Below are 25,071 nucleotides of genomic sequence, written 5' to 3'. Positions count from 1 at the left end.
ATTCCAGTATCCCGGGAGAGCTAGGTCCTGTGCAGAACGCTGCCAGGCCAAACTCCCAGGTCCTCCGAGCTGAACTCTTGCTGTTTTGGGGGACAGGATGGGTTTGAGGCCACCTCGGCCACGCTTGCGAAGCCTCTGGGATACGTGTTTCCAGCAGGAGCGAAGGGAGGGCGAGGAAAGAAAAACGAGGACGCGAATTCTACCCAGACAACTAGAATCCTGAGATAAGGCCAAGAAGCCTCCACAGCTACGTGGACTGGGAGGAACTGCAAGGTACCACTCAAGAGCTGAAAGCCTGCTAAATGGCTACTCACCAAAGGGAGGGGCGGGGCGGAATCTGGAAGAGCCAATCATAAACAAGAAATCCAGTTTGGTAGTGAGGTAGCCGAGTTCTGACTGGGGTGACCACCGAGAGAAGGCGGGGCGGGATTGCAGAAAGACCATCCGAAGCCAGATCTCGGAATTTCTGTTCGCAGCCTCTTCGGCAGGCCGGGGACGGGGCTGGAATAGCACAGGTCGGCCTGGACTGGCCTCGCCTTCCAAGAGTCTGCGCTGATTGGCTGCGGTGGGATCTAGAGGAGCCAATCAGAAGTCAGGACTCTCGGTCCCGGACGAGGGGCGGACCCAGGAGCTGCGAGTCTGGCGAGACCTCCGAGCTAGAGCGCAGGACTGCGGCTAGAGTCCCGGGCTGCTGGAGAGCGGGAGTCACTTCAGGACCTCGGGTCGTTGCGGGTGAGCTGGGTGGGGAAAGCAGAGACGAACCCCAGAACCCTCTGGGAGGCTGGCCCAGAGAGCAGGGAGGCTTGCTGCAAGTCGGGCCAGGAGTCATGAGCCTCGGGCTTCTCCCGTCCTCGATCCACATCAGACTCGCTGCGTAGGTGATGCGCAAGTCATCTTCCTCTCTGGATCGCACCTGTAACCCAGAAGGGCTGGGTTGAGATCCCAGAATTGGGGCGAGGGAACCGAGAAGCCATCAGGTCCAACCCTGCCAGACCTGTGTGGAGACCCCGACAGAGGGGAGGTACGGCGCCTGGCACTGACGGCCAGGTGTCTGGTGGGAACAATTTCTAGGGCTCGACTGGACCTCACTAATGTAATAACGCTCTGAACTTGTGTGTCCTCCTCCTCCCTTATTCTCCTGACTCTTCTGCAGCCCGCTCGCCCACCGCTCTTTCCCTCTCACCCAGAAGGAAGACACTCACAGCACCCGTTGTTGTCCCGTGAGCCATGGTCGCTGAGCCTGCGTGTCCAGAGCCTGTGCTCCGCAACGGGAGAGGCCACAACAGTGAGAGGCCCGCGTACTGCAAAAAAAAAAAACCCCAAAACCCCCAAAACTATAGATTCTAGTTTCCCTGCCTTTCTGTTTCCTGATCCCCTTTGAGGGTAAACGGCCCCATAAGCCTATTGAGTAAAGGCAACCCACCTTTCGTTAGTTACTCTGATATTTAATAAGACTCTGGGCTGGGGGTACAGAGATTTACTGGGTATAATCCTTGCTCTCCAACCTTGAAAGGACATAGCAGAAAGAATTGCAAGTCAAGAAGGGCAATTTGGAAGACATGCTAAGGTAGAATTTACTAGACTTGGTAACAATTTGAGAGTGAGGGAGGGGAATCAAGAATGACTCCTGTTTCTTTTCTGGTATACTTTACACAAAGTGCAGAGTTTAAGGTCCAGCTCCCCTGGTTGTAGGACAAAGGTTTTGAGATTCTGGCATAAGTCCTGGAGCTGGAAAACATTTGCTTCCTGAGTGCTTTCTCAGAAGCCAAGTGAAACACTGTTGGCAGGAAATATAGATCAACTACCTACAGGATTTGAGTTCCCTTCTTTTCCCCCTCCACCCATACAAAAGACATTTGGTTAAGACAGACATCTCTTAACATATTTCTCTGTATTTACTTACTTACAGCAGCTGACTTGATCTGTGTCATTAGTTCCATAATTTGGAGTCTTTGTAGACAAAGGAAAAAAGGCAAGTTTAAGCTCAAAAAGAAAGAACTTTAGAAAGAGAATGTTAGCACTAGAAGGGATTTTTAAGGATGATCTAGTCCGACTCCCTTTTAGAGGAGATGTGAATAGTCCAAAATTTCAGAGGCTAGGTATAAAACATGTTTTATTTCTCCCAGCAGAGCAACTCTTCTCTTCATTAAAAAAAAAAAAAATTGTGGTAAAATACACTTAACCAGCACAACTTTTTGTTACACCAGGCTGTCTTTTGATGGCTAGAGCTGCCAACATTGTTTTACATTGCTTTAGAAAACAAGGGCGCTTCATGTAGAGGCTTAACAAACCCCATTCAAGAATGTTACAGAAGCATTTTCTAGACTGGAAGGCAGATTGGCCTTCACTAACTGCCTCTAAGGGTCCTTCCAATTTTAAGTATTTATAATTCATATCAAATTCAGAGTTATCCTGACATCTTTAATGCTTTAGGATTTGAAAAATTACTCCAGGATTTCATCTTGAATTTAAAGCTTTAGTTCATATTACATTCTGAATATGGGCCTTACACCTGTTTATAAATCTCCAGAAGGAATGTTAAAAATCCCATGTGAAGTCTTAAGCCCATATACAATGTGACGGGATATATTGGTTCCCAGAAGTTTCAGGTGCAAAGATGGTTTCAAACCCCATTTAGGCTTTGTCACATGTCTTTAGTAAACAAAATCTGAACGACTTAATTTGCTTCTGAAAGCAAATGCACTGGTCAGAAAGCAGACATGAGAAGCAATTGGCAAGAATGCAATAACTATAACAGGTGGTGGAAACCTACAGCGGCACAAGGGGCTATGCAAGTTTAGAGACAGGAGGAATCACTTAGGTTAGGAGGATCAGGCAAGGAGGGATGGGGAGGGGACTAGCATTTGGGGTTTATACTCTTATCACTTGAGTCATCAGGCTATAGTCTTAGGGCTGAGTCAGGGAGGGGGTCATATATGAGAGCCCTAGTGTACCTCCCTGAATTTTATCCCTTTCCCTTCACTGGAATAAGTTGGACTTTGGCTGTCATAGATCTGAAGTGATTAGACATTAACAGGCGTATTCTCCGATTTGGGGAGCTCTGAGAAAGTCCTAAGACCCCACCCCACCACCTGTCCTAGCCAGTCTCTCACAAAGCCTTTTTTTTTTTTTAAGGTAAAATTTATATTCAGTGAGATTCACAGATCTTACTCTGACCTAAGTTTTAAGCTAAGTTTTGACAAATGTTTACACCCACGTAACCAAAGCCTAGTCAAGATACAGAACATTTTCCTCCCAGAAAGTTGTTCCCTCATGCCACCTTCTTGCCAGAAGCAACAGCTGTTCTGATTTCTATCAACAAGAGCTGTATATTAGATTCTTTTTATATAATATTACATCATTTGAACAGCAGTCTAAATTGTACCCTAAAATGCAATGCATCCCCAAGATGTTATTAATTATTTACAATTTACTATGAAGGAAGGATTGGAATAAAACTATTTTAGGAAAAGGGGGAAGCGAGATTGCAAGGATCTTAAATATTTGGGTCCTAAAGGATATTCAGAAGCCTTACATTGCCTTCTATATATATATGCTCAGGAAATATGCCAAGTATGTGCAGCAGAGGGTGGCATTATCAAGGGGAAGAAAACAGTCTCCCCCATCCTATATATCCAACTCATATTTACTAACTCAATTCAAATCCGTCTTCTCAAGAATATCCTTAGGCTGTAGTAATTTCTGTCTCCCCTGAATTTCTACCACAGTTTTTGTAGGTATTAATTTCATAGGTCATATACTCGGAAGCACCTTTACTTTTTGTAAGCGACCTTAATTTTTTAAAATTTATTTATTTATTTATTTATTTATGGCTGTTTTGGGTCTTCGTTTCTGTGCAAGGGCTTTCTCTAGTTGCGGCAAGCGGGGACCACTCCTCATCGAGGCGCGCAGGCCTCTCACTATCGCAGCCTCTCTCTATCGCAGCCTCTCGTTGCAGAGCACAGGCTCCAGACGCACAGGCTCAGTAGTTGTGGCTCACGGGCCTAGTTGTTCCACGGCATGTGGGAATCTTCCCAGACCAGGGCTCGAACCCATGTCCCCCGCATTGGCAGGCAGACTCTCAACCACTGCGCCACCAGGGAAGCCCCCTTAATTTTTATTTTAAGCCCCTATTCTGCTTAACAGTAGAAATTTTATTCTTTACAATTTAAGGTAAACTCAGTCACTTCAGTGATAATTCAGTCATTTCAGGTTAATACCCAGTTCAGTGTTTTCTTTGGCATTCTATCAGTTTATCACTTACTGCCTTATAACTTGTTTTGAACAGCTTTTATGTTTTTTATTATTTGGGATATCTGTGACCATGAGTTAACTTTTCAGAGCCCTCTAAGTGCATTTCCTGTCTCCCACAGTGCTTCACGTGATGCTTTGCACATCAGTGCACCCTTCAAAGTATGTGCAATAAGCTAGATGATGACCTTTATAATTTAACACAGAAAAGTAAGATCACTGTATTTGAATTTATATTTTAAACCAAAACTGATGGTAATATAGTCCAAAGTACATAATTATGGATTAGGAGTCTAGAGTGCTGAGTTCTCACTGTAACTTTATATATAACTCTGGGCAAGACACGAACCTCTCAGGACCTAACTTCCCCCTTTAAATAAAGTTCATGGTACTGGGAGGGGTGGAGGAATTGGTGATACCAAGGTGCTGTCCTGGTCTTCATTCTGTCCCTGGAAACATACCTTTTGCTTGCGAGGTGAGTTTAGAAATCATTTATGGTACAAGGATTTTTATTCACTGCTTTTTTATCTCATACACTCATTTGATTTTTTTAACTTTATGAGTGAAAATTCATAATCAAGAGAAGTACAGAATCAGTACTGGGAAACATTATTGGTCTGTCTTTAGAAAAATATTTTAAATAAGTATATTCATTATATGTCCTCTTTCTAGTTTATTTGTTTGAGGTTTTTTTTTTCCTTAGAAATGATGTCAAGTGGAGATGGTCAGCAATCACAGGCTCTTACCAAACCCACTGTCAGTGAGGTAGAAGCCTCTGCATTAGTAGAATCGGTATTTGGATTAAAAGTTTCCAAGATCCAGCCACTTCCTAGCTATGATGACCAAAACTTTCATGTATGCATTTCAAGAACCAAAGACACTACAGATGGCCCAAATGAGTATGTCCTCAAAATAAGCAACAGCGAGTCAAGCAAAACTCCAGACCTGATTGAAGTGCAGAGTCACATCATCATGTTTCTGAGAGCGGCTGGATTTCCAACGGCCTCCGTGTGTCGTACTAAAGGAGACAACATAACCTCTCTCATGTCAGTAGGTACGAGACTACCACTGGTCGTCATCTGTCCATGTGCATTACTGCATTTTGGCCACAAGTAGAAATATCAAGAACAGGTACGTCATTCCAAGTGTAGGCAGGGTTACTTTTTCAGCAGTAGGGAGAAGCCACAGCATCACCCAAGTAGAGACTGGGGCTGTGATTCAGAAGTGGTTAGAGCCTGGGTCTGGTGTAACTCTTCTGCCTGGGAAGGATCTGATGGATTAATAACTAAGGGGACATGTGGAAACTAAGGGAACTTTTATTTTTAATTAGGAAAATAATTAAATATTTTTATTCATCAGATCAGCTGTATATTTCAGTGCTATGATCTTGTAGAAAGAACACAGAATAAGGAATTTTAGATCCCAGCTCTGTAATTACTGTACATGTGACCTTGGGTATACAACTTAAATTCTTAAGGAAACCTCATCTGTGAAACTTGGTTCCTCTCAATTCTAAATGCTAAGATGTATCTTTCTTTTTTTTTTTTTTAAGATGTATCTAATAGAGTTCTCCAAGTAGCAGTTTGTCCCTAAAGAAGCCTGTGATTCTGAAACACTCATTTCTTTATCATACCTTCCTCGATTTTAAATTTATAAAAAATGTTTTTTAGGCCTTAACTTACCAGAACAGGTGATTTATGTTTAGAGCTAAGGCCAGCAGACTTGGGGCCACAGTTATGTTAGTATGTAAATGGCTGGTCCCAATGTTCTAATGTCTGTATGTTGTACCTGCTTGCTTGATCCATTCAGCCCTGCTTCACAGAATCCTGCTGACTTGTCCTAGGTTAGCGTGTTTTTTTCCCTTGTTCTGTATTATTCTTTGCAATAGTAATTGGAAAGGCAGAATAGCTTCTACTCTTTTTTTTTTCAAGAATAATTGACAGGATATATACTTCCATCCATCTAGATAGCGGCTCTGAAATCAAAAGCTACGTGGTGAGGCTGCTGACTTATCTACCAGGAAGGCCTATAGCTGAGATTCCCATCAGCCCCCAGCTATTATATGAAATTGGAAGGGTAGCTGCCAAATTGGATAAAACACTGGAGGTAAGATTTGGGGGTTTATTTTGCTTATAAGAATTTTTTATTTGTTGGTTTTGATTTATTTTATTTTAAATACACCTAGGGTCATACTCTCTTTTTATATGGTGCCTCTTAATGTGTTAGGAAGGAAATAGGGTAGTAGATGCATACATTTTATGACAGTAAAAGATTTCTTTCTGCCCAGGTCTGTACTTTACTAGTGTATTAGCAAGATTACCTACATCTTTAGAAATCCATGGTATTCTTTATGCTGCTCACTGAAAACCGTCTGCATTCACAAATTAAAACCTGAAGTTTTCATCCAGATAAGACATAGCCAGACCTCTATATGAAGCAATAGCTGTGTTACAAATGGATTGAAATGAGTTGTGTTAAGGATGTTGTGGTTCTATAGAAATGGTACCTTGTTTGACAAATATTTTTCCAGACCTACCAAAACATCTTCATTTAATCAACAAGTGTTCACTAAGTACCTCTTCTATGGCAGGCACTGCGGGAAAGGTAAAGATTCCCCTGTCCTAGAGGAGTGTGTTCCAGGGGGACAGATAGACACTTTCTTGAAAAAGTAAACAACAGTTTGTATGAGTAAAACATTTCCAATTACTCACTAAATCCTAGCCAGTCTACCTCGACTATCGCTCCCTGCATTCAGGTGTTTTTCTCCTTCAATGTATTCTTTATACCAGTTCAGATTTACTTTTTAAAATTACAGATCTGACTATGTCAGTTCTATAGTTAAAACCTTTCGGTGGCCTCTCACTGACTTCAAAGTAAAGGCCAAGGTCCTCAGCGTTTCTTTCAGACGAGGCACTGTGTGGCCTCATCCCTGCCTCTCCCCTGCTCAGTCTCGTTGTCCATGTCTCCCCTTTCATGCTTCTCTTACCACCAGAATAGAACTTCCCGTCATTCTCTGAATGTGCCTTTCTGTTTCATGCATCTGCGCCTTTGCATTTGCCATCTTCTCAACCAGTAATACATTTTCCCCTGCTCTGCAAAATTCCTACTTATCCTTCAACACACAGCTCAGGCACCACCTCCTCTGTGAAATCTTCCCTGGACCCTTCTTTCTCTTCCCAGGCTGTATGAAGAGGATCACTTCCTTCTCTTTGCTTCATCGGAACTTGTACATCTTGTCAACTCATATGATTCTGTGGGTTGACTGGCCTCTCTGCTCTTCTTGGTGTTAATTGGGGTTACTCATGCAGCTATATTCAGCTGGGAGTTCAGCTGTGGTGCTTCAGATCCTCTCCATGTGTCCTCTTCTCTTCATCTGGTGTCTCATCCTCCAGGATGGCCTTGAGCATCCTTACAACACAGCTGCTGGCTTCCAAGAGAGAGTACCAAGAGGACAAGCCCCAGTGTACAAATGCTTATCAAGCCTCTGCTTGAATCATGCTAGCTCATATTCCATTGGCCAAAGCAAGTGACATGTCTAATCCCAAAGTCAACTGGGAGAAGCTGCACAAGGGCATGCACACCAGGAGGCGTGGTTCATAGGGAGCCATCAGGGTAACAGTCTATCATGTATGGTATTGTAATTTTGTTGCTTGTGCTTCCTGTTACATATGCTACATAAGAATAAATGACCTTCTTAAGAAATTGGTCTACATCTTAATTACTCGTCTTTTATCCTTCATGTCTAGCAGTGTCAAACACATAGTAGGTATTCAAGGAGGGCTTCATAAAAAAAATTTTTAACTAAAAAAAAAAACTCTTGAGCTAGTTCTTAAAAGTTTCAAATCCATCAGTCAGTCAGAGAAAAGGAGGAAGGGTGCTCAGTGAAAGGAAAGAGCATGAAAAAATTATGGCAGTACAATGACTATGTTCTAGAACCTCTGAATAATTCACTGTGGCTGGAGTATAGGGGTTAAACCTGAGAGAGACAGGGGATAAAGTTGGAAACATAGGGTGGAGTCAGATTTTAAAATATGTTATCATATATGACACTAAGGAGTTTGGACTTTGTCTTATTTGCTTGCTCAGTAGGGAGACTTGGAGGGTTTTTAAACAGGAAAGAAATCCTAATTTATAGCCCTCTGAGGGCCAATATGATAGGTAGATTGGCAGAAAGCCAGAAGGGAGGTAGGGGATGCAGCTAGGAAGCTAATGCAGTAATCAGGAAAAAGCTGATTGAGGGCTTGAACCAAGAAAAGTTTCAAGATATATTTAAGAGACAGAGCCAACCAGATTTGGTGACTGATTTAATGTTAAGGGTGTGAAAGAGGAAAGGACTGAGCAGGACATGGACTGTAACCTGGGTCTGCTGGGACACAACTCCATTCTAAAGTAGTCAGGGTTCTCCTCTGGTAGCAATCGAGTGGTTGCCTCCACAGCCTGGAACAAAGGACCAGAGGGAGGGGAAGGGGGAAAATATCAGAGATGGGGTCTAGAAAGTGTCGAGATCTGTGGAAGCTAAGGCTTCCTGCCGTACAGGAAAGCAGATCAGCCTCTACGCATTTCACATGTGCTCCATTATTACCCGGTGGGATCAGCCTGCCTGCTCTCACTCCCTGATTCTGTCCACAGTTTTTTTTTTTCTATCTGGTTGGTGCTTTAGAGAAAAGAGTAAGGTAGAGCCTTAAGGAGAGTTAAGTGAGAGATGAGACAGGGCTGAGAACACTTTAACAATAAGTTTTAGGAGATTTTTTAAATTCTCTCTACCTTGAGAGACTTGATATTTATAGTCTTCTGGGAACAAGGGAAAAATTCTTTGCTACTTTATGGTAGAAGTGTATTTCTTGTAGGCAGCATATACATGAGTCTTGCTTTTTTATCCAATCTGATCATCTGTGACCTCCAGTTGGGATGTTTAGACCATTTACATTTAATATGATTTTTTATATGGTTAGGTTTAAGCCTATCATCTTGATATTTGTTTTCTATTTGTCACATCTATTCTTTATTCTCAAATTTGCTTTTTTTTCTGCCTTCTTTTGGTTCGTGTATTTTTAAATTTCATTTAATCTCCTTTGTTGGCTTATAGCTATAGCTATTTTAGTGGTTACTTTAGGGTTTATAGAATACATCTTTAACATCACAGTCTATCTTCAAGTTATATCACTTCATATATGGTATATGCTCCTGACATAGTATACTTCTGTTTCTTCCTTCCTGTCCTTATTCTATTGTTGTCATACCTTTTACTTATACATTGTTATTATTTTTGTTTAAACTTTCAATTGTCTTCTAAAGAGATTTAATTAGGAAAAAATGATATATTTGCCTATATGGTTACCTTTTCCAGTGCTCTTCATACTTTTTGTAGATCCATATTATTTCCTTCTACCTAAAGGACTTTCTTTAACATTTCTTGCAGTGTGGGGCTGCTGGTAATGAATTTTTTCAGCTTTCTTATGTCTTTGTTTCACCTTTTTTTTTTTTTTTTTTTTTTTTTTTGCGGTACGCTGGCCTCTCACTGTTATGGCCTCTCCCGTTGCAGAGCACAGGCTCCGGACGCACAGGCTCAGTGGCCATGGCTCACGGGCCTAGCTGCTCTGCGGCATGTGGGATCTTCCCGGACCAGGGCACGAACCCGTGTCCCCTGCATCGGCAGGTGGACTGTCAACCACTGCGCCACCAGGGAAGCCCTCACCTTCATTTTTGAAAGATATTTTCATTGGACATAAACTTCTAGGTTGACTGTCTTTTCCAACATGCTTTAAACACATTGCACTACTTTCTTCTCTTGCATTATTTCTGACAAGAAATCTGCTGTCAGTTGGTTCCTCTAAAAGTAATATGTCGTGTGTGTGTGTGTGTGTGTGTGTGTGTGTGTGTCCTTAAGATTTCCTCTATCTCTACTTTTGAGCACTTTGATCATGATGTGTCTTGGTATAGTTTTGGTCATGTTTCTTGTGCTTGGTGTTCTTTGAGCTTCCTTGAGTGGATACAGTTGAAGCAGTTTGGTGCTTTTGTGTCTTGCTTTCAATACTTGCTGGGTGGGACCAGGGCTGGGTTTAGTCTAGGGACAATTATTTCCCTCTATTAATGCAAGACGCTTCTGAGTTCTCTACCCAATGTCCCATGAACTATGAGTATGATTGCTGGGAACAGGCGCTCTTCCTGACCCTGTGTTTCCAAGTACTATTCCCTCTAATCCTTTCAGGTGGTTCTTTCCCCAGCATTGAGTAGCTTCCTCGTACTCATACACTGATCTGCCAGATTCTCAAAGGGAACATTCTGCAGATCTCTAGAGTGCTCTCTCTCTCTGTAGCAGCCTGTTTTCTGGTCATGTATCCTGCAAACTCTAGCAGCTTTGGTCTTCCTAGATGCTCTGCCTCCTCAACTCAGAGTTCCCTGGGCTCTGCCTGGGTCTCCCCTCCCTGCACTTCCACCTCTGTCAAGACCAAAATCCGAAACAAACTCACCTCGTTTGTTCTCCATCTCTCAGGGATCCCTGTCCTTCATTGCGTGATGTCTAGTAACTTTAAAACTGTTGTTTTATATATTTTGTCCAGTGTTGTAACTATTTCAACCAGGAGGGTAAACCCTGTTACTCCCTCTTTGCCAGAAACTGAAATCTATAGTACACTCGAAATATTTAGTATTTATTTACCTTTTTATCCCCAAATAGAAATAACTCTTTTTTTCTGATTAAAAGCCCTTTCAGTGACTCATTAAAGAAAGTCAGATAAACATACAAAAAAATTTAAAGTTAACAGTAATCCCATCACCCCAAAATGAGTCACTAAAGTATACATTCTGTGAGTTCGAGACCACACTATCCCATAGTTAGTGCTCAGTAAATGTTTGTCAATTGAAAGACTTTTCTCTATGTTGACAATAATTACCATTTCACCTTGCACTCTATTTGTTTATTCAGTAGATATTTACTGAGGGTTTGGTTAGTAAATGTTTAAGCATTTCTGTCATAATAGTTTTCAATTAATTTGGGGCAAATCCATTTGTGGACATCCATTAAAAACATCAATTTCTGAACATTAATATAGTTTAGATTGAAGTAGCCTCTCCTAATTAAGTGTACATTTAGGAAATTTTCTTCATATATTACTTTTATTTAGAAAGACCTTTGAATGGATTGGAAGGCTCAGGAAAGTCTCTCTGCCATCCTCAGAATCAAATCTACAAAATGAGCTGTTGAGATGAGTGTCTGTTACAGAGGACTTCTTTATTACTGATCTTTCCTTCTACACTACCTGTGGCCTTTATTAATATGCCCGTTGCCATTGAGGTTTCAACTTTTGCTGCTAAATTCTGAAAAGGAAAATACAGTTCTCAGGGGGAGATAGCACCACATTATTACTGACAGTGAGTTCTGCTGTGTAGTTAACCACCTACCGCTCTGCTGTGCAACTTATCTTAAGTTGTCTCGCAGGGCACAGGGGAGTTCTAGAGGAAACCAAGAGAAGCATTCCCCACTAGGTATTATAATGCATTTTATCATGCTTTATTCCCATTGTTCATCCCCTCACCTAACCTCCCCCCATGCCTTTGCAGGTGGTAAGTTTTTTTTTGTTTTTTTGTCTTTTTTGTGGTTTTTTTTTTTTTGCGGTACGCGGGCCTCTCACCGTTGTGGCCTCTCCCGTTGCGGAGCACAGGCTCCGGACACGCAGGCTCAGCGGCCATGGCTCACGGGCCCAGCCTCTCCGTGGCATGTGGGATCTTCCCGGACCGGGGCACGAACCCGTGTCCCCTGCATCAGCAGGTGGACTCTCAACCACTGCGCCACCAGGGAAGCCCCAGGTGGTAAGTTTTTAATTTCTGTATAAGCACTAGGAACCACGGAGTCTGCACAAGATACCACACTGGTGCAGAATTTTAATCCCAGGGGTGTGGCAGAGGCTGTGACTGTGCTGGGGATGTGGCTGGGCCATTGAAGTTTCCAGTGGCTGGGCAGGCCTGGGGGGCCCAGAGTACAAGGAGCCCAGAGTACAACGCAGTTCTGGTTGTTGCCAGAATTGAGTGTTCACAAGTGAAGGGACCAACTGATCTGTACTGGAATTTGGTTGCTGCTTGGTTCACAAATGTGCTGGAGGTCAATCTTAGGAGATTCATTTAAGTATAAGAAAGAAGAAAATATAGGGTGGGCTTATGAGTATGAGTGTGGTCAGAATTTCGTAGCAGAGGAAACAAGGTGCTTGAGAAATGGAAATTGGTGTGAGAGGTAGAGTGAGGAATAGAGGTAGAGTGAGTTTAGATAGGCTAATAAAGAGTAGTGATTAAACTGTCAGAAACTCAGGTTGGTGTGCTAAGGAGCCAAATGATGGAAAGGCCAGAGAAGTCAGGCACATAAGCTGCAACAAACATTTATTGAGAACCTATTATGTATGAAATCTTTATTTCATGTCTTAGTTTATCAACAGATGACTATCAGGTTGGTATTTTTAAAATTTTATTTTATTGAAGTATAGTTGATTTACAATGTGTTAATTTCTGCTGTATAACAAAGTGATTCAGTTATACTTGTGTATATATATTCTTTTTCGTATTCTTTTCCATTATGGTTTATTACAGGATATTGAATATAGTTCCCTGTGCTATACAGTAGGACCTTGCTGTTTATCCATCCTATATATAATAGTTTGCATCTGCTAATCCCAAACTCTCAGTCCTTCCCTCCCTCACCTCCCCTTCGCCTTGGCAACCACAAGTCTGCCCTCTCTATCTGTGAGTCTGTTAATGTTTTGTAGATAAGTTCACTTGTGTCATATTTTAGACTCCACATGTAAGTAATATCGTATGCTATTTGTCTTTCTTTTTCTGACTTACTTCACTTAGTATGATAATATCTAGGTCCATTCATGTTGCTGCAAATGGCATTATTTCATTCTTTTTGTGGCTGAGTAATATTCCATTGTATACATGTATCACATCTTCTTTATCCATTCATCTGTTGATGGACATTTAGGTTGCTTCCTAGGTTGGCTTTAGGTTGCATTTAGGTTGGCTATTGTAAATAATGTTGCTATGAACACAGGGGTGCATGTATCTTTTCAAATTATAGTTTTGTCTGGGTATATGACTTGGAGTGGGATTGCTGGATCATATGGCAACTCTTTAGTTTTTTGGGGAACCTCCATGCTGTTTTCCATAGTGACTACACCAATTTACATTCCCTGTGAGGTTGGTATTGATACCTGATCTTACTGTTAAGGAAACTAAGATCTGAGATATTAAGTGATAAAGCCAGTTGAAACCCAGATCTGTCCGATTCCAAGTCCAGATCCCAAATATTCTTCCCACTACTCCATACCAGAGTGGGATGCACGGGGTAACAGTGCTACCATTTTAGAAACTGACTCGGAGCCTTCCCTGAGTGGACGGTTGCTCTATTGCAAACCCAACAAGAGTGTTATATTTTGCCTTCTTTAAAAATAAAAATAATATATTCACAAGGTAAAAATATCAGTACTGAAGAAGTACTGAAAGGTGTAAAATGAACCTTTTTTCTCTCTACCATCATTTTCATTATTAGTTCCTTTCCAGTCCTACTCCCCAGAAGTCACAACTCCTAACAGTGTTTTCAGTGCTTACTGTGTAGAGTATTTTTGTGATCCACAGTGACATTTAACACAGCAGATGGTCAGGAGATTCAAAACCATGTCATGTGAGGAACAACTGAAGGAACTAGAAAGGTTTACTCTACAGAAGAGACTGAGGGGCAGAAGTGCTGTCTTCAGATATCAGGAGGACAGTCACGTGGGAGAGAACTAATCCTGTTCCCATGGCCCCAGAGGTCACAGTTGGAACCCATTGCATAGACACTATGGGAGAGGCAGATTTTAGCTCTGCAAAAGAGAGAACACAGAGCCATCTCAATAAGGGTAAAAAGTACCTCCTGCAGGAAGTATTCAAACAGAGGCTACATGACCACTTAGCAAGGACATGATAATGGTAACAGGAGCATCAGGGGGAGGTTTTCAAACTCCAGGTCATGAGAGTGGGTGTTAAAATCAATTTAGAGGAACATTTTTTTTAAAATAGAATAAAGTGAAAAATCTCAGAATACAGCACATGTAAGGTTATAAGTATGGTTACAGAAACTTTTTTCCCCTAGGTGTGTGTTACCTGTATACCAGGTTGCAATGTAAAACGTATTTCTTACTGTAAGTCATGGTCAAAAAAATTTGAAAGCTACTCCACTGGGTGGACACCAAGACCCCTTCAGGCACTCACTGTGTGAAAGGGGTCTGGACTGGAGTCTGCAGACCCGGGTCCTCCCTCAGCCCCATAGTGGCAACTCATCATCCTTCTCTGAACTTTTCTTCATTTGTGCAATGATGGTCAAAGTCATTTAGAACTTTAGATAGAGTGGTCAGCATCTAAAGGCCTTTCTAATTCTAGAATTTTCTATGCTAAGAATATTCATTTATTCAATAGATATTGCTTGAGCAGTGCCTTCTATGTGCCAGGCACTGTTCTAGATGTGGGGATACAGAAGTGAACAAAACAGGCCCAAAACAAGCTCCTGACCCACATGGAGCTTACATTCTAGCAAGGATACCAAGGTAAGTAAGGAAATCATGGTGACTGTTAGACAGCATTTTGTGCTAAGTGCTTACAAAGAAAAAATAGGCAGAGAGGAGGGATATGAAGTATTGGAGAGAGAGTTTAAATTTTAGATGGAGTGGTCAAGGAACCCTCCTCCAGAAGGTGATTTTTGAGTAAAGACCTGGTGGAAACGAGGGCATTAGCCATATGGATTCCTGGGGTCCCCAGGAGGAGGAAACAGCAAACGTAAAAGGGTGTGGCATGTTCCTTGAACAGCAGGGAGGCCAGTGTCAGTGTGGTTAGAAGAGAGTGAAAAAAAGTTGTTGAAGATGAAGTCAGAGAGGGAGCAGGGGGCCCAGCACAGAGTTCTTTAGAGCTGCCTCCATTCCTTTGGTAGGCCGCAGATAGTGACACCTATCTTTGCCCAGTTGTGAGGATCGGGGAAGATGGGAATGTGTTCTCAAAACTATGAGATCCTCTAGAAATATGTTATTACCACTTTGTGGATGAAGGTAAATGGAGCAAGTCAGTGACCATGAGAGAATGCCAGCTCTTTCCCTAAGGCACACCCAGCCCACCCTTTGGAGAGTGCGGACCTCTCCATAGTGGTTGTGCTGTTAAAAGTCTAAGAGTTTCTTTGCTTTTGATTTAGAAATTCCATCACCCAAAGTTAAGTAGTCTTCATCGGGAGAACTTCATCTGGAATCTGAAAAATGTTCCTCTTTTGGAGAAATACCTGTATGCCTTGGGCCAGAATCGGAATCGAGAGATTGTCGAACAGGTTGTTCAGCTGTTCAAGGAGGAAGTAATGACCAAATTAAGTCATTTTCGAGAATGTGAGTATCCCCCCATTCAAATCAGTATTTTTCTTGATTTTTAAATTGTCAAATTTCAAACCATCAGCAAATATGGAGGTACAACTTAGCTTTATCAAATCTTAAAACTTTGTCAGATTTGCTCCTGTTGCTTTTAAAGAATAATACTTCACTTCCCTTAAAATTGCTACATTTGAAGCCCCCTCTAATCCCTTAAAATTGCTACATTTGAAGCCCCCTCTAAACTTTACATGATTCTACCTCTCCTCTCCCTACTAAATTTGCATACGTTTTAATATTACTACATATGTATGTATTCATAAATTACCTACAGTAGTATTTTGCATGCTTTCAAACTTTAGATAAATGGCATCACACTATGTATTATCATTCTACAACCTGCTTTTTTATTCAACATTGTTTTTCAGATTGATACATTTAATATGTATAGTTCTAATTCATTTAGTTGGTTAGCTTTAACTGCTGAATAATATTCCATAGTGTGTGTGTGTGTGTGTGTGTGTGTTCCATAATTTATTTTAATGTAATTTTTGGGGGTCTATCCTCTTGTTAATGGAATTTTAGTTGGTTCCTTTTTTTTTTTTCCTGTATAAATGATATGCTAGGGCATATCTCCTTATGCACATGCACAGCAATTTCTTTAGGGTATAACAAACCTTCTGACCCAGAATGAAGTACTGGTTAAAGGGCAAGGAACTGAGGGGGCATTTCTAGTAAAGTGGAGGATAGGCTTTGAACACCTTTTTGTCCTCTGCTTTCTGTAATAGTCAGCTCAGGCTGCCATTAATAAAACACAAACGACTGGGTGGCTTAAACAACAGAAATGTGTTTCTCATAGCTCTGGAGATTAGATGTCTGAGATCAGGGTGCCAGCACGGTCAGGTTCTAGTAAGGACTCTCTTCTCTCTGTGTCCTCCTCACATGGTGGAGAGAGAGCCAGCAAGCTCTCCAGTATGTCTTCTCATGAAGACACTAATCCCATCATGAAGGCCCCACCCTCAGGATCTCCCCTAAACCTAATTATTTCCCAAAGGCCTCATCTCCAAATACCATTGCACTGAGGGTTAGGGCTTCAACATAGATTTGCAGGGAACTCGGGGTGGGGGGGTGAGCGGGCACAGTTCAGTCCAATAGCACTTACTTTGTGTAAACACAATGTGGTAAAAAAAAAAAAAAAAAAGGAGTTGATTTTTCCCCCCCTCAAACCTGTTTCCCCCTCCCAGTCATCTTCATCCCATTAAAATAGTATCCACCATTCACTTAGTTAATCTGACCAAAAACCTACAAGTCATCAGCTTGACTTTGTTCTTTCCCCCACACTTCACATCCAGTCAAATTCTATCAGTTCTAACTTCAAAGAATACCCTACCTCTAACCCTGTTCCCCACATTTACTACCACCACTTGGTCCAAAATACCATCATTTCTCAAATGGATTATTGCTGTAACCTCCTAACTGGTCTCCCTGTCCCGTCTCCCTGCAGTATATATTCACTTGTGTCTTCTCTTTTTTTTTTTCTTAATATTACTGCTGTAAGATTATCCATGTTTTTGCATGTGGTTATAGCTTACGTTTAACTTTTATTACTGTAGAGTATGCGATTCATAAATATACCACACGTTAGCTATTCTACAAAGATATTTGAGTTCTTTCCAGTTTTGGTCTGTTAAGAACAGTGCTCTGTGAATATTCTTGTGTCTCTTGCTATACATGTTCATGAGTTCTTTGAGTATATGACTTCATGAGCTCAGGGGTAGGATTGCTGAGTCATAGTTCATGTCCATTTTCAACTTCAGAGATAATGCCAAACAAGGTGGCATTATTAATGCCAAGGTGGTTGTATGACTTTGTACCACTACTAGCAGAGAATAAAATTTATATTCCTCTACAACCTTGGTACTATCAGACTTTAATTTTTGCCAATCTGATGTATGTGTAATGGTTGCTTATTGTGGTTTTAATATACATTTCCCAATTATTGGCCATTTGGATATATTCTTTTGTGAAGTGCCTATTCAAGTCTTTTCCCTGTTTTTCTATTGGGATTTTTTTCTCATTAATTTTAGAAGTTCAAAATATTTTCTGGATACAAGCCCCTGGTTGGTTTTATGTGTTACAAATATTTTGTTCCATTCTGTGGCTTGTCTTTTCACTCTCTTCATGATATGTTTTGATGAATAATCCTTAATTTATTGGTTTCAAATATATCAATCTTTTACCTCATGGTTAGTGTTTTCTGAAAAAAATTTTCCCTACCTGTGGTGATGAGATATTACCCTATATTATCTTCCTAAAGTTTTAGTTTTTTGCCTTTCATAATAGGCCTATAATCCATCTGGAATTTATTTTTATATATGGTGTGAATTTTTCTTATGGCTGATAAATTTTCTCACCAACATTTATTGAAAAGCCATGTTTTTCCTTTTCTTTTCCAGTACTACCTCTGTTGCAAATCAAATATGTCTTTGGACTCTATTTTACTCTCTTGGTCTATTTGTCAGTCTCTGCACCCATACCACACTGTGTATCAGCTAGGCTAGGTCATGCTGCAGTAACAAATAACCCCCAAATTCTTGTGGACTATAATAACAAAGGTTTAGTTCCAACTCAAGCTGCCGGTCTATCATGGATTGACTAGGGCTCTGTGTTTTCTCACTTTGGGATTTAGACTGATGGAACTTTCATCAACTGGAATGTTGCTATGGGGAAAGAAAATGTAGTAAATTGTATGCTGGATCTTAAAGCTTCTGCCCTGAAGTGATGTCATTTCTGTTCATATGTAAGTGACCAAAAAAAGCCGCACGGCCGCATACAACTTTTGGGGAAGCAGGGAATTGCAACCCAGCATGCTCCTAGAAGGAAGATAACTGGAATATTTTTGAGCATCCCTAAAGATTACCATAGTATCTTAATTTCTTTAACTTTTTAAGTCTTCATATCTGGTAGGATATGTCCTCCCACCTTCTTGTTCTTCTAGAAGAGGGTCTTGAGTATTTTGGGTCCTTTACATTTCCATATCAATTTTGGAATCAACGTGTCATGTTTAAAGACAAATTTTGTTGAGATTTTGGCGAGATTTTGGCTAGAATTGAATCTATGTACACATTTGGAGAAAATAGGTATATATATTTATATTATAAGATTGAATAAGATAATCCATGAACATTGGTCTACCTCTCCATTGATATAGATCAATAAAAGATATATATGATGAAATTTTTGATCACCCTTTTACTGTTGACTTCTACTGTAATTGCATTATGGTCAGAGAACTTATTTTGTATCAGTGCTGTCGAGTAGAATTTTCTTCAGTGATGGAAATGTTCTGTATTTGTGATGTCTAACACACTAGCTTTTGTGTGGCTACTGAGCACTTGAATGACTAGTGCAACTAAGGAATCGGATTTTTTATTTTATTTAATCTTAATGAATTTAAATGGTAACTTGTGGCAAGTGGCTACTATGTGGGACAGAGCAGTTCTATAGGATTTTAGTATTCTGAAATTTGTTAAGATTTACTTTATAATGAAGCATTTGGTAATTTTTAAAAAATGGTCCCTGTGTGCTAAAAAGAATGTATTCAGTAGGTGCTGGGTACAGAGTTATATGTATGTCCAGTAGGTCAGATTTGTTAATCATGTTGTTTACGTTTTCTATACTATTGAGTTATCTTTTTGTCTGCTTATTCTAATAATTATTAAGAAAAGTATATTTAAAATCTCCCAGTCTGAGTGTGGATTGTCTATTTTTATTTGTATTTCTGTCAAATTTTGCTTTATATATTTCAGGGCAACATGCAGATAAAATTTGAATTGTTGTCTTACTAGGAAATTGTATCTTTCATCAATATAAAGTATCCTTCTTTATCTCTGCCATTGTTTTCTGCCTTAATGTCTACTCCATCTGACATTATATAGCTATCCCATCATATTTTTGTTCTCTTGATTTTTTCTCTTTTCCATTTTTTCTTTTCCTTTTTGCCCTTCTTTTGAGTGAATTGTTTTTGTGCTAATTATTTTTGTCTTTTTTTTTCTCTCTCCAGCAGTTTGAAAATTATATACTCTCTATTCTTTGAATGATTACCTTAGGAATTCTAACATGTGACTTTAACTTATCAAAGTCTGATATTATTCAAGACAATACAAGGACCTTAAAATACTTTCATTCCATTTATCTCTTTCCTGACTCATATGCTGCTGTTTTAGTAAACTTTAATTCTATATTTTCACCACAAAAGACACTATTATTTTTGTTTTAGAGTCTAGTTTATTTAGATTTACTTATATATTCCCTTTTGATCTTCCAGCACCCCAAACCTTCTGTCTGGAGTTATTTTATTCCTGCCTGAAATACAGCCTTCTGAATTTCCTTTAATGCAGTTCTCTAATGGTGAACTCTCTCTGATTTTGTCTGAAAATGTTTTTTATTTTGTCTTCGTTCCTGAAGGAGATTTTCACAGCCTATAGAATTTTAGATTTCATGGGTTTAGAATTTTAGAATTCCACTGTCTTGTAGCTTCCATTGCTGCTGAGAGGCCAGCTGTCAGTCTGTTGCTTTTGTCTTTTTCTCCTTTGGGATGCTTTTCAGATGTTTTCTTAAAATAATTATTTTTCGGGCTTCCCTGGTGGTGCAGTGGTTGAGAGTCCGCCTGCCGATGCAGGGGACACGGGTTCGTGCCCCAGTCCGGGAAGATCCCACATGCCGCGGAGCGGCTGGGCCCATGAGCCATGGCCGCTGAGCCTGCGCGTCCGGAGCCTGTGCTCCGCAACGGAAGAGACCACAACAGTGAGAGGCCCGCGTACCGCAAAAAAAAAAAGAAGAAGAACAAGAAACTGACAATAGACACTGAACCAAAGACTTCAGTAACTAGAATGATCAGGCACAGAATATAGTCACCCAGCAGCCTGGTTGGCATTTGGTTTCAAGGCTATATTTTTGTCCTTCTGCCTCCTTGGACCTGCAGTAGTCTAAACAGTGGGTTGTAGCAGATTTTGTCATCCTTTTAAGAGTTAGGAAGCCCTCATCACTGCCTCCAGCTTCATGTGGTGAGTCTGTTTCCCAACCAGCAGGTAGCGTTTTAAGTTCCTTCTCCCAAAGGGGGAAAGCACACTGCTGATATGGAACACAATAGACAAGCCTGTGGCTTTATTCCTGCTCACTGCACTGCTTGTGCTTGGCATTTCTATTCTGTTTTTAGTGTATAAATCTATCTTGGTTTTGAGACTGGCTGTATATTTATTGTTTTCTCTTTTTACTTTTATCATTGCTGTGTATATTGGGGTTATCAAAGAATGAATTCACTCTGCCATCTGGATCAGAACTCTTTCTTTTCTTTCGTTAATTCTCAAATTCAACAACTTTTGTCATTTTATTCCAAGCATTGAGTAGCTGTATCATTTCTTAATAGGCCATTGGACATGTGAAGAGAAGCAACAAAATGAGAGAGGTTCTTGCATATACAGATTGCATTAGTGAAGTAACATTCCATTGATTCTAAAACGCCATTTGACTGTACAAGATATCCAATTACTTTATGAACCTCTAGGAAGAAAAAATATTGCCAATGAAACTATGACATGGCATCAATTGTATGATGAACCCCAAAATCAGAAGCATGTAGTTTACAGTAATATTCATTGCTTTTACAGGCCACCAACTGTGCCATATCACTTAACATGAATTATACAATACTAACTCATATAGAAGAAATCAGCATTATATTTAGAAGCTAATATTGTGGACTTTATATCATGTACTTATTATAAAGTACATGACTCACTGCTTCAGTAGGCATGGACATCCCCATCTCCTCCTAATCCTCACGCAGAGGTTTATTTATTTATTTATTTATTTAATAAATTTATTTATTTTTGGCTGCGTTGGGTATTCGTTGCTGCACGCGGGCTTTCTCTAGTTGCAGTGAGCAGGGGCTACTCGTCGTTGCAGTGCGTGGGCTTCTCATTGCGGTGGCTTCTCTTGTTGTGGAGCACAAGCTCTAGGCGTGCAGGCTTCAGTAGTTGTGGCTCGCAAGCTCTAGAGCACAGCCTCAGTAGTTGCGGCACACGGACTTAGTTGCTACATGGCATGTGGGATCTTCCTGGACCAGGGCTCGAACATGCGTCCCCTGCATTGGCAGGTGGATTCTTAACCACTGCACCACCAGGGAAGTCCCCTCACTCAGTGGTTTAAATCAGTGCTTCTCAAACTATCCATGGTAAAAGTTTGGGTTTTTCTCCCACCCCACTGCAGCCTGATACATGGCCCTACTATTCAAGATTAGTTCACAGCTCACACCACATATGACTTACCATGCACATTTGACAACACCCAAACTGGCCTATACTGTTAATGAGATAAGGCCCCTGTCATACTCTTTGATGAAAAATCACTATGAAATTATCTAAACAGTCTCAACTTCTGTTTTTATTTGATGCAGACTAATAACAGTTTGTGGGCCAGCACTAGTCACAGGCCCCCCAATTTGAGTGGTACTGTCTTAAAATAACACCACCTATTCCAGTAATCAAAAGACTGGAGACGGGCTTCCCTGGTGGCACAGTGGTTGGGAGTCCGCCTGCCGATGCAGGGGATGCGGGTTCGTACCCCGGTCCAGGGGGATCCCCCGTACCACGGAGCATCTGGGCCCGTGAGCCATGGCCGCTGGGCCTGCGCGTCCGGAGCCTGTGCTCCGCAACGGGAGAGACCACAGCAGTGAGAGGCCCGCGTACCGCCCCCCCCCCCCCAAAAAAAAGACGGGACATTCGGAATTACCTTGTCATCAGAAATTTCTTTTAGAAATCCTAGGTTACAATAAAGGCACATCTGGTACATTCTAGGACTCTTTGCTTCTTATAATAATATGAATACACACACATGTAGGGGTGTGTGTGTGTGTGTGTGTGTGTGTGTGTGTGTGTATACAGTTCTTTTCCCTTTACTTGGCTCATAGCCAAAATCAGGTGTTCACAATGACTACCGTCTCCATCTTCTGGCCTTGTATTGAGAAGCAAAAGCAAAAACAACCACCAAAATTAACTGCTTTTATCCTTTTCAGAGGAAATTATTTTATTTCAAGAAAAAGAGGGATTAGCTCTTTATCTCTGCTTATCAAATCATCTGAATGTCCATACCTGAGGAAGAGAAACGGAAAGAGAATGAACTAGGGTATTGAACAACTGTTTTTACTTGGCTTGGTTTTTCTCCTTTCAGGTATCAATCATGGAGATCTTAACGACCATAACATTTTAATAGAGTCCAGCAAGTCAGCCTTTGGAGATGCTGTATATCAAGTGTCTGGGATTTTAGATTTTGATGATATGAGCTATGGCTACTATGTGTTTGAAGTGGCAATCACCATCATGTACATGATGATTGAAAGCAAGACTCCTATACAAGTAGGAGGTCATGTCCTTGCAGGATTTGAAAGTGTAGTCCCACTGACACCTGTGGAGAGGGGTGCTTTGTTTCTACTTGTATGCAGTCGTTTTTGTCAGTCACTTGTCTTAGCTGCATACTCTTGCCAGCTATACCCAGAGAATGAAGAGTATCTCATGGTTACTGCAAAAACTGGGTGGAAGCACTTACAGCAAATGTTTGACATGGGCCAGAAAGCTGTAGAAGAAATCTGGTTTGAAACTGCCAAGTCCTATGAATCTGGGATCTCCATGTGACCAGATAAAAATTCACACTAACTTGGGTAATTAAAAACCAATAGGACCAAATCTAATTCCATAAAGGGTTTCCCTGCATAGTTAAAGATGAATTGATGAAACATTGCAATGCACATGAAACCACTAAGGTCTTCTAGCAATTTCATGACCATTTTTTAAACCTAAGAAAGTACTACATGAACAAGCATGTCTTTCTATGGGTCTCACTTGCCTTGTGTATCAAACATGTAGAGTGATATTCTGAATCAGATAATCTCTCAAGGTCTGTTGCAGCCCTGAGATCAATGATTTTTTTAAACTTTGAAAGGAATGTATATGTATAGACATATTCACATATTTTAAATAAGTGGATGTAACACGCAGACCTAGTTAACATATCACCAATACAGCCTTCTCCCATCTCTTTGTTGTCCAGAATCCCATTGTACCCTGTCTTCTGTATGGCACATCACTTGGTATCACGGATGATGGCTGTGTAGTCATCTAGCCTAAGAGCTATTTGAGGGCAGAAACCATGTGAAACTTTTTTTGTCTTTCATCCCTTTTTACACCTGGTATAGTGCCTTTCCCATGGTCTTTAAAAATATTTACAAAATTAATGTATCCTAGAAGAAAGGCTGGAGAAAATAAGGCACACATAATGCCTTAGGAGGAAACACAAATGGTATTCATAAGAGAAAGCTTTAACTTGTTTGAGAGGGCAGATGAAACTGTAACTCCAGAGATAGATGCCAGAACTCACTGGAACTGCAAGAAAGCAAATAACACACCCAGGCAAGGCCACTAACTCCTGAAGTACCGAAATCGTTTTCATATCGATACTAAGAAAGACCCTAAGTGGATATTTTAAAATTCTCTACAATTTATGTTTCTCTTCATATGAATATGTAATATTGAAGAACATAGCTAACATGTACTTGACTTTAGTCATACCACTGTATTTCCTTCACTGATTTCTCTTCATGTCCCCCTTAGTATGATATAGTAAATAGCTGTTTACTTCTTGTCATTTTAACCCTCCATTCTCTAGAGATGACTCAAGTCTAGAACCCTGGCCATTCAAACACCTTCTCAGTAGTTATCTCTTTCGATATATATGGTAACACATTGATTCTATATCTCTCCATCTAATGACCTACCTATAGAGCTATCTATACTCCCCAAACTAGGTCTCTCTCTGAATTTTCTTGTATCACTCTTGTATCACTCTTATATTCACCTTTAACTTCTCTGCACCTCAATTTCCTTATCTGTAAAGGTGAAGTAGTACCTATCTTATAGTGCCTGTGGTACCTCATAGAGTTAGTTAGCTGTGAGGATTTCTTAGAAATTAATGCAAAATTCTTAGCACAGGGCTTGGCACATAGAAAAGACTTAATAAATACTTACTAAATGAATGAACCAGGTTACCCAAACTCAAAATATTGGAGAAGTTTTCTTTTTGCCTCTCTCATTCAATCAGTGATCTGATTCTTAGGAATCAGGATTTTAGATCAGTAAATGATGATCAAATCCCTGTCCTTCCTGCCTTACTGTTTAACAATATATAATAAAAACAAATATTTATTGAGTACTAAGTATTTAAAAGAAAACTCTCTACTCTCACAACACTTCTGACGCTAAACATGTGTTGTTTTCCTTCGCATTAAACAATCCTGACACCAACTGTTTGGAGCTAGAGCAGACCGCCAGGTTAAGGGCTCAGTCCCACAAAACTGCCTCCACTTCAGATGCCAGCCTCAAGTCCTAGGTTGTACTTC

The 25,071-nt window shown here is 40.6% G+C and overlaps 1 protein-coding gene across 2 annotated transcripts; it reads left to right on the top strand.

Moving 5' to 3' along the window:
• The first annotated feature begins 366 nt into the window (after positions 1–366).
• Positions 367–24,871, top strand: HYKK (hydroxylysine kinase). 2 transcript variants are annotated; one of them, XM_081227479.1, is made up of 5 exons: positions 367–732; positions 4,955–5,305; positions 6,218–6,357; positions 15,458–15,641; positions 22,851–24,871. In XM_081227479.1, the coding sequence occupies exons 2-5, from the start codon at positions 4,957–4,959 to the stop codon at positions 23,309–23,311; spliced, it is 1,134 nt and encodes a 377-aa protein (XP_081083605.1). In that variant the 5' UTR covers positions 367–732; positions 4,955–4,956; the 3' UTR covers positions 23,312–24,871. The 2 variants fall into 2 exon arrangements, with proteins under 2 accessions (XP_081083605.1, XP_081083606.1); XM_081227480.1 differs by lacking the exon at positions 22,851–24,871 and adding an exon at positions 18,310–18,391.
• Positions 24,872–25,071: the final 200 nt, after the last annotated feature.

Source organism: Mesoplodon bidens (assembly GCF_964165515.1).
Source record: "Mesoplodon bidens genome assembly, chromosome: 3".
Classification (NCBI taxonomy): domain Eukaryota; kingdom Metazoa; phylum Chordata; class Mammalia; order Artiodactyla; family Ziphiidae; genus Mesoplodon; species Mesoplodon bidens.
Note: the sequence above shows the minus strand (reverse complement) of the source record. Positions and strands in the feature narration are given on the sequence as shown.

Excerpts from the sequence above, each read along its gene's own strand:
- HYKK (XM_081227479.1), top strand. The coding sequence starts at position 4,957 with ATGATGTCAAGTGGAGATGGTCAGCAATCACAGGCTCTTACCAAACCC. Across the intron at positions 5,306-6,217 it reads AACCTCTCTCATGTCAGTAG|ATAGCGGCTCTGAAATCAAA; the intron begins GTACGAGACTAC and ends CCATCCATCTAG. Across the intron at positions 15,642-22,850 it reads ATTAAGTCATTTTCGAGAAT|GTATCAATCATGGAGATCTT; the intron begins GTGAGTATCCCC and ends TTCTCCTTTCAG.